At 36.1% G+C, this 10,501-nt stretch overlaps 1 protein-coding gene across 5 annotated transcripts in view; it reads right to left on the bottom strand.

The window, feature by feature from the left end:
- Positions 1–502: 502 nt before the first annotated feature.
- PXYLP1 (2-phosphoxylose phosphatase 1) overlaps positions 503–10,501 on the bottom strand; it is a 59,210-nt gene continuing 49,211 nt past the window's right edge. For all 5 annotated transcript variants that reach the window (XM_026854755.1, XM_026854757.1, XM_026854756.1 and 2 more), the window contains 2 exons: positions 5,311–5,450; positions 503–2,845 (listed from right to left, as the gene is read on the bottom strand). In XM_026854755.1, coding sequence (XP_026710556.1) covers positions 1,914–2,845; positions 5,311–5,450 — 1,072 coding nt within the window. In that variant the 3' untranslated portion in view covers positions 503–1,913. The remainder of the gene's footprint in view (positions 2,846–5,310; positions 5,451–10,501) is intronic.

The following is a 10,501-nucleotide window of genomic DNA, read 5'->3' on the forward strand; positions in this document are numbered from 1 at the left end:
GATAATATGCCTATGGTCATGTTTTCTGCACTTCAGCATCATTCCTGCAAATGGTCACCAAACAACATCAAAGCTCCGACAGATAACACTGAAGAGCTATAGCTTCCTTTTGCTCATAGCTCAAGACCTCTTTGGAGTATTTGGTACTTATATTGGACAAATGGTCCAGGTCACATAATTTACACAAAATGAGCTCAGCTTTCAGATTCTCTCTTCCTGTTTGCCCTCCAGTACACAAACATATATGATAACTAACAGAGCTAGTCTCTTAGAAAGAAATCATTTCCAAAAGTTACACATTCTAATGTGGTACAAAAGCCCCAAATTTTCTATCATGATGTCTATTTCAGTATTCATGAAACGTTTACCTGCTCCTTGTCAGATGGGAAACCAGAACATATTAACTGCAGAAATTACTAATGTAACAAGCAGCTTAATAATACACACCTACCTTGTTAATGCAAACAGCTAAGGAAGTCAGAATAAACATAACACACAAGTATACAAAGAGTCCCCAAAATTTTATTTAAAGAAATGATGTTCAAATGCAGCATTGAAAGCAGAGAGAGTGGAATGTCAATAGTCAGGGAACTTATGCTATGTTTTCTTGGATAAACTAGCACCATTGAATCACAAGTCACAGACTAAATTATTTCTAGAGGTATAAAAAGCCTCCACCATTATAAAATTTCTATGAGTTCTATTAAAAATTTGTTCTCAATGTACTACTCCTAAAGAGATGAAAGCAGTTTGAAGTACAAGTTTTCAAACCTACTCACTGTTCAAGCTACCCATAAAAGAGTTTATTCTTAAGTCTAAACATCCTGATCAAGGGGAAAAAATGCCTGAAAGTGAGCTTCACAAGTCTTTACAAACTAAACAAGTAAAAAGATCTACTGTGTTATAAATACACACAGTACAATATGTACAAGTCTGATCTTACAAAGTAAGACCTTCCTAATCAATAAAAACACTAACTTAACTACAAAATTTTCTTAGTGTTTAGTCAAGCTGTCTCAGTCAATCACTATATCAAATTCCTAAAACACTGATTTGCTCCCTAGCACAGCAGCTTGAACACATTCACAATGGGAAATAGCCCAACAGTTCACCATAATACTGATTTCTAACCCTAATTTCTCACTCAGGTTTAGTGGTAATGTTAGTGTTTGCTATCTATTTTAATGTCAACAGACCTTTACATATTTCTAGACTGTGTCTGAACTATTCAAAGTGCTGAAAGTGCAATCAAAGAATCGAGTTTTGTACCCATTTCCCAGTACACCCTTCTCCGGCACTAGCAACAATAGCTGAGTATTTATAGGTCTGTGAGGTCAATAAAGGCACATGCTCATTTGTACATGCTCAGGTAAGGATGCACAGATACACACATGCACTTTGCTTTAAAGACCAGCCCCTAAACATTAAAATGCTTCTTTATGAGTAGGGAGCTTCAAGAATTCCTTAGAAATGTTTTAATGCAGATGCCTGGAATTCATAAAGACCTTGATACAAACTGCTTAAAATGACTGTGAAATGGCAGTGAAAAAAAGAATGGTTTTGGTTTTAAACTTATGGTATCCAAGTATTGCTCTGGAATACAGAGAACCAAAGTGTATTCTCTCTCACTCTTTATCAAGTGATGTCCAGGTTATAGTAGCCCATGTGATTTATCATTACACAGCATATATGAGCATACACATACACATAACACTCCCTCAGTATTTGTTCTTCTATTGGAGACCATCTGCAGCCTGAATGAAAATAAAACTATTTCAAGAATGTTCCAAGCAATACTCTTTTGTACTTACACATACAAGTACAAGAAATAACAAAACTGAACTGCACTTCAACCAGAATACAGACTTTCAGTGACACACAAGTTAACACGGCTTCCTTTTCACTTTCCTTCCCTACAGTGGTCTTCTACGACATGCATCATAATAACTAGTGCTGTTAAAAATTAAGAACATATCCCTCTTGACAAAGTTGACAAATTTTTCTAGTGGGCACATTGGCTTGATGGAACGTTTATAATAATCCTTGCAAAACGATGTCTGGAATGTGACATCAGCGCCATTATACAGGATGCGGATAAAGTGTTCTTTGGGTCTCTTCCCATCCTGCCACAGCTCAAAAACTAATCTGGCAGCAAATCTAGGAAATCTGGCCTCTGTAATGCCCAAGGCACTAAGAACAGGTGACAACGTGACATCATGCGCAGAGTAAAGAACAAATACTTCGTCTTTCTTGCCTTCTGCAATACGCTGCATACGATTAACAGTCTGGTTGAGGAGAGGATGAGTAGCCAACAGTGCATACAAGAAATAAAGTTTCTTTTCCTGCCTTTCTCTTTCATCCTCCAACTGATGTCTTTTGATTACTTTGAAGTGTTCCATACCAATGCAGCCAGTTTTGGTACATGGAAAACTGACATTGTGACAAAAATAGCACAAGAGAGAATCTATTGGGTTAGAAGCTCTCAATTGCCTGGTGGGAATGCCTACAATCTTTGCCATATCCACATATATTTTCTCCAAATCATTGTTTTTCACCCGCAAACTGTACTGTCTGCGCTGTTCCTCTTCTAGGTAGTGGTTTCGCATAGGACAGTCACAGCTTCCAGAGCAAAAAATGGTGCTCCACTGATGCCTCATGTTAATTTTCTTCCAGTCAAAATCTGGCAAAAAGGTGTAGAGCAGTGCCAATGCACTCTGCAGGGTTCGGCTTTTTCCTGTTGTCTCCAAGTAGAGCTGTTTTGCTGTCCAGTCAGTCAGAAGCAATTTATGTTTGTTTATATAAATTTCTCGTAATAGTTGTCCATTTCGTAAGTGTTGTACAACCCCTGAAAAGAGAATTTTTAAAGAAATTACAATACACAATTAGAATCTTCATAGGTTTGGGGGAAAAAAAAAAACAAACAAACAAAACAAAACAGCTAGCAGTCTTACTTATGATAAATGAAGAATCACTTAAAAGTTTATGAACTTCAAAACTGAACTTCACCTGTGCTAACTATTAAGAAAATTGTATGACATATGATATACTTGCTATTCTTCAGCATCTCTCAGATTCTAGGAGCCAAACTGATATAGCTAGAAAAAGCTGGTTCCATAAAATTTGTTTAAAACCTTAGTGGTTCAGTATTAGTTCTTTGGACTAGAGATACAGACCGAATTAGTACAACATGACTATAAAAGTAAGGTGGTTACAAAGATGGATCTAGACTGCACCCAAGTCAGGTTTTCAGACAGTGAATGCTGTGCTTCACGCCAATTTATGGCAGCCAGTAAAACTACCAGCAGTCAGGAAATGAATACACAGAATATAAACTAGTGTGTAAACTCACAAAGCAGAGTGGTATGGCAATTGCATCAAACTTCCTTCAGTAAGTACTGAAACTGCTTGATAATTTTACAGTAATGTTCTGCCTTTATCCAGTTGGGAAGGAAGAAGGTGAATATCCTTCTCACACACCAAAACCTTTACTCCAGAATCCACCTTTATCCTCCCACAGCAGCAAAGCAACAGTCATGAACCCTTTACGCATTAAAACATCTATATAACTTGCTACAGGCAATAGGAGTCCCAAATACTAGCTCAGTTACAAGCTGTGTGCAATGACGAATCCAGTTTCACACACAACATGCTCTGTTAGGAAGAGTTCCTTGGTAACTTGACTAGATTTCTCCTGATGTCACTTTGCAAGACTTGACACTGGCCTAACACAAATATTTTTTCTGATGGGATCCCAAAACATACATGAATTTGACAGGCAAGTTTTGGACAGAAAAACAGAGGAGATTCCTCTCTCCAGTCAGTCTCCAAACCTAGTCAGATCCACTACTACTCAGATTCACTGTGATATGCCCTTTCAGTCATTAGTATTTAAGATAAAAAGAACACCACAGTTAAAAGCAAGGTGTGGAAATAAAATTGAATAGATCAGTGTTAACATTTGAGAAGACACCGAACAGAAAAATATTATTATGAATTTTCAAATTAAATTAATAGATGTTGAAGTGAAAAATCCACATGTGACTAACCCTTTTCACAATCGCGTTTCTACCCAGTTGTGCAACAGTACGTTTCCACATGTTTGTGAGAAAGAACTTCTGTATTTTTGGTTTTGACGCACTTACATGCACACACATAGACAAGTGCAGCAAACACAGTCTTCAGTTCATATCACTTCAGCTGACTATTCTGGGTGGAGAACCCAATTCCAAGAGCTATGAAATCAGCAAAGTCTGCTTCTTACAAATTGGCAACTTGTTCTATTTTTGTTCCCCTCATTTTCTATTGCCTGCTGACAGCAGTCCCAGATCTTTTCCAAATGGCCCTTTTATCACTGCTCTAATCCAGCACTACCTCCAGTTTCACTCTCCGATCCCAAACCCTTTGTCTCTTTCTAATATTCCCAACGACCCCAGCAGCACAATACTCCCAGCTCCTCATATACATTCTTCTACATAGTCAAATCCCTGACCTCAACACTTCCAGTTACCTCCTATCTCCCCTACTCTTTTGGTGCAGATAAACTAAACAATGTGTTCACTAGCAGAGTTCAGCAGCCCTTCTCAGTGGTAGTATCAATGAAGTTTCAAAACGTCATTTTTTAAAAAAAGTTGTTGGGAATTTAATTGCTGTTATTTCCACCTTTCCTCCCAATAACTAGCTCAGTAGAACTGACAGATGCAATAAGAACATAAGCTTTGTTTTCCTGTGGCAGAAATATACTCTTGGAACTTCATTACAAAGCAGGGAGGAGGGAGGGGGGAAGCACCAGATGTACAGTTTTTCGATTTCCATAACAGAAGTATCAAATGTGTCTGTTGCATAGGAATCTCTTGCAGATGACAGTAGTTACACCACAGGTAGAAAAGTGGTAACTAAGTGCTCCTCAGTTCCAGGGCCATTCTGAATTACAAACTGATCAGTAACAGAGAACCAGATCTTCTTCAGGAGGGATTCAGTGATGATGTTTTTCACAAGGGTGACAAAGCAGTTTGGTGGTGTTGAGCAACATCAATGAAAGGTGCTCTGACTTGTTAGAAGAAAGTTAAAAGAGATGTCTAACATGATCAATCTGTAACAGAACTGACAAGCATGGTTTCTAGAACTGTTACCACTTTTACAGTAGTCTAATACTCTATTCATATCCCAGTATAACTTTGGATATGACCAACATTATAAGCTTCCCATAAAAAATGCATTTATTCCAATATAAAGAAAAAATAGAAGATCCCATTTCATGCAGACTGTATTTAACAGAGCAGCAGAAAAGATAAAGCTGCTAAGGAAACTCACCTGTCTGCGTAAGCTCACCCATTTCGCACAAAGAATGACTAGGGTAACGAGGCAGGCTGCTTAGGGAACCATCCATTTGGGCTGCAGAGCCTTTGGACATATGTTTAATGAAAGCTTCAAGCTGAGGATGAGAAGGTTTCCTAGAGAGGTAAACCAAAATGTGAAAACTTCCAAAAGCATATGAGAAAATAGCTCAAGAGGGTCAAGTATTCTAAGTATGTCAGCTCAGAAATGTCATGGTGTGAGGTTATTTCCCACTGAGACATCTGCTCTTACTCAGGACTTCTACAAGTATGCAAAAGAAATCTAACTACCAAAGTCCTGTAGGGAAACTGATGTCTTCTTGTGTTAAGATTATGTTACCTTTTGGTATGTAATTTGAAAACATGTTTGTTTATTTGAACGCAGTCACTAGTACTGGTGTGAATTCAAGAAAAAAATCCTTACCAAAAAAATACTCTTCAGTTTCTGAAATACCATTGCACTTTAACACCACAGCCAAAGGCACTAACAATCTAAAGGGGTTCAAATCACCAGTATTTTATGTAGATAATCTTGAAGGAATTCTCACATTTTGTAATGTACAATACTGACTACAATCTTGGCCCTTATTTCTAATAGCTTCAGGCTTCAAATCAAATAGTTCATGTAGCCTCAATTAAGTGGCACCCCGAAAGTAGTATTCAGTATTCCATTAAAATTGGAAGTCATTGTTTTGGGTATTGTACTATTACCCAGGAAGAGAGAGTCCAACACTGCTGGACACTTAAACAGGTAAGGTACCTCCACAACACGAGGAATTAATACAGCTGTAAAGGATACACACAAAAATCCTAGGTTAACTCACTGAAGTAAAATTCAAGTCAGTGAAAGAATACTTAGATCTTCTAAAGTGTTCTGCAGATTGCAAATACACTATAGACTCAGTCCACCGTTGTACTGCTGTGCTGAACACTACATACACAAAAAAAAGTCCACAAACAATGTAATCAAAAGGGATTTAAACTTTAAAAAAAAAAAAAAAACTATGATCACAATTCTACAACAGAAATACATTACATAAGTAGGAATTTATTTGTTAAATGTCAAGATTCAACAAATGTCACCTCTCGACTTTTGTGCAGAACTAAGTCAAAAAACTGTTTGGCAACTCACTCTGCCCTGGACAGTCCTCATTTTAACTGGACTTTCAGCCTGAATAAGTTGGGGTTTTTAATGTTGCTCACAGGAAAAAAAAAAAAAAATATATATATATATATATATAAAAAAAAATTTGTTCAGAGAACTATTACAGAAGTCAGAGTTTTGGGTTTATTGTTTATATTTACACTTTAGAATGATCAACTGTTTTGATACAAACCCCTCAGGTCTAAACACAGATTCCAGAGTTGCAGGAACCACAAGAGGGAGCAATAACACTACTAAAGTATGAGTAAGTGTCCGCAATCAAAGTTTGCTAGGACAAAGACATTCGTGCTTACACAGAAGAGCTAAAGCACCTCTTGCAGAGATAAGGAGGAGGTCTCTTAAGAATCAGGGTCTCCGTCAACAGAAAGGGAGCTCATTTATAAAATGACATGACAAACTTGAATTTTCCAGTATTTAATTCAGAAGAAAAAAAATATTGTGGGGAAAATGTTATGATAAATAATTGTACAACTGCCAGTAAGAAAAAATGCAAAATGAGACAAAAAAACAAAAGAATTTTTTCATTTTTACTTCAAGTTTAAAGGAAAACGAGATAATTTTTGACATTCTACATCCACAGCTGCTTCTGTATATTACAATTTTAACAATGCAAATAAAGATTAGTATTTAAGAAGCAGAGGTACATAAAAAGGGCTTTGTTCCTTTAAGCAGTGGAGGTTTCCTGTTATACTATGTACACATTAGAAAGCTTAATCCAGCTCCAGATGTTAATTTCAAATAGAATTTTTTGTATGTTTCACTATTTCCACATCCCAGCAGTGTAATCTATAAATGGAAGAATTAAATTGAAAATTAAACCTATTAGCAAATAGTTTTTTAAGCTTATTACAGATGAAGCAGGCTGAACTACCAATTTTCTAAATTTCGCACTTTAAAAAACTCTAAATATTAATAAATTGTCAATTTTCCTTAAACCCTGTTTACTTAATTAGCAAGTTCTGAAAATACATGTTCAAGAAAACTAGAACTGCATTATCCATTCTGCTTCTTTTGCCACTTTGCTTACAATATCTGAATTCTAACGGAATCAAACTTGTACTGATAAAACTGTCAGCAATCACTTGTGAGAAGGAAGAAAAGAAGACAAGGATCTATTGGTGCTTCATAAAAAGATTCATCTAAAAAAAGTCTGGCAAGATAAACTATCATCCAAGATAAAATAATAAAATTTTATCAATTACCATAAATTATATTCCAATGTATTGATAAAGCTTTTCATGCACATATCTAGATGGAAGTTACTTAACTTTGGATTACATTCATTTTTAAAGCGAGCACAAGTTAAGCACATGCTTGCAGAAGTGAATTATGAAATATGACTGTTAGACATATTTCTGAATGTGAATTCAACTCCTACTGTTCATTAAATATATTCCGGGGGAAGAATAAAATACAAATGAAACAACAGAAATAAGACCCATTCAGCCTGAAGGGGACAGACAGCTCAGGCTACAATATACTCTTCTCCTGGATGTAATCCTCACATATGCAACCAAATTCTGAACATACCAGCAATTCTCCTGATTAACCCCCTAGAACTGAGCAAATAAAAACTTACTTTTCTCAACAGCAAAATTTGCAGCGCCACTCAGGCTACTAGCTAACAAATTATTCTCCCTCCCTGCCCCAAGATTTCTCTTTTATTTAGAATATGAATCCTCCTGTTGAATTGGCCAATTTACAGATGCCGCAGGAGATGGAGTATCTAGGCAACAGAGCTAAGACTGCTGGGACTGCCTGAGCAGGAAGCAAAAAAAAATTACTCAGTTGAAAAGATAGAAATACCCTTAATATTTCCATAAAAGTAACAAGAAAATAAAAATGGACTGAAGAGATATCCTTCCATAATTTGCTGGACATCATGATGGTTAGCTACTACTATTTGTGAAACGTATTAATACAATTAATTTCAAATCTTGTCACAACATGGAGTGATAACACCACTAGTAATAGCCATACTTTCTCCTAATTTTGAACATTTATTTCCCATTTTAATGTCTGTTAATTTGCTTTTAATTACTTTATTTTTGTAAAACTAAATAACTTGTATCTGCAACAAAACTGAGGATGCTGCTTTTCCCTCAGGTAATGATTTTGGCTTACCTTTTAGTTATTTACAAAGTAAACACTGGGATAATAGATCCCCAGATTTAATAGTGTAGTTTTCATGTACTAGCATTAAAATGGACCAACATTTAAATCATTATTCAATATTTAAATATCTTATTTGTAAAGGTCTTAAAAAAGCTTTAATATCCAAATGTCATCTCTCTGTCACTACACTGTAACCAGCATATAAAGAAATCTGTGCAACCATTTCAACTATGTGTGGATTTCTGCCAGAACTGAGCTGATATCCTTCAATAAAAACTTCTTTTTTCTTTGAGGAGTTTAGATACAAAAAAGTAGAGGTTAGTTTGGGGTTTTTTTTATGAGAAGCAAACATTAACTTGCTGGTTGTTCTGAATTAGCACAGCAAAGTGAGAAATTGTGCATACGCACATGACACCTCAGAAAATCTGCTGATAGATTTTGGATGGCTTAGCTATCATGGCACAAAATACTGTGTCAGACACATGCATGAATGTACATTTATTCAATCTCTTATATTTTATACCTTTACTTATACGTAACTCATGCAGCCTAACATTAAGTTCAAACATATTATACAACAAAGCCTCAAATCTTGCACAGCATCACAGAAACTTTGTTACAGGACATTTTTGCACTGCACCCCTGTGAGACTAACTGAATTCAAGACTTCAGTGTCAGAATTTAGGAACTGCTATGGGAGACAGTGGGGCTCTCCACCCCCAGGTAAAGTGATGCTGACTGAGTGCATGAAAGCCTCTTTTGGTAAGAGGCTTGTTCTTCGAGCTAATTGCCTTTGTTTAAAAAAAAAAAAAAGTAATAATAAAGAATCACGGCATGAAGACCACTGATAGACTTGACAGCTAATTTACCAAGCAAGAAGAAAATCATCCTTGCTTGTCTCAGGACCACTCAGGAAAATATTGCTATGAATTATACTGTCTATTTGTGAAACATTTTCTTCCCTAGCGATCCCTGTGAACAGAAATTGTTTCTATTAAAGAATTAAAACATAAACATAAATCAGATCTAGAGCAGTGTTTTCTTCCTCCTTAATACCTTAGCTGTAAATCAGAACTAACAAGGTCAATTTTGGTAAAAATCCCTTGATCCTTATGTTTATTAATTTTATTATTATTTTTGATCAAAATTAATTTCTTGATAGGAACAGGTTGAGATTCCCTTAACATTCTTTCCTACCAAAGCTACTGGACCACTGAACTACTGCATTATTTCTACTATGTATACTGTAAAATGAAGTACAGTGTAAGCCTTGTTTCTTTAGCAAACCTGGTGATCAGCAAATCACCACATTCAAGCTGTCCGCCAATTCATTAAACTGAACACTCTTTTGAACCACCTACAAATCTGAGACAACATATCTATAAAAATTGCAAAGTTAATCTAATTAAGATGACATATGGAATTTAAGAAACAGATGTGAAAAGACATTATCTTGACAAGACTACACGCAACTACAGTTTATTTAATAATTTACATGTTCATAAAAATTCAGGAGTGGCATAAATAGCATACCTTCACCACCACATAAGATGCTGCAGACAAAAAATATGTTTGTCAAGGTTATGATTAAAAAAGAAACTGTGATGGAAGGAATACTTTAATTATTGAGATGATAAACTATTCAGTTCTAGCCTTCAAATAAATGTTCGTAATTCAAGTAGAAACCTAACAGCAGATTACGGTTGCTTCTCAGAATTAAGGAGGGGTAAACTTTTTACTCATCTTACCTCTGTTACTGCACAGTGCTGTCCTCTCACAGCACTATACTCCAGAGTTCTGCAGGAGATCTATATGCCTTCAAGACAGAACTTGGAGGCGGACATTGATACAAATGAGATATTGATGATTTCCCCCCCCCCCCCCCCCC

Source organism: Athene cunicularia, assembly GCF_003259725.1.
Source record: "Athene cunicularia isolate RWA chromosome 9 unlocalized genomic scaffold, athCun1 chr9_part1, whole genome shotgun sequence".
Classification (NCBI taxonomy): Eukaryota; Metazoa; Chordata; class Aves; order Strigiformes; family Strigidae; genus Athene; species Athene cunicularia.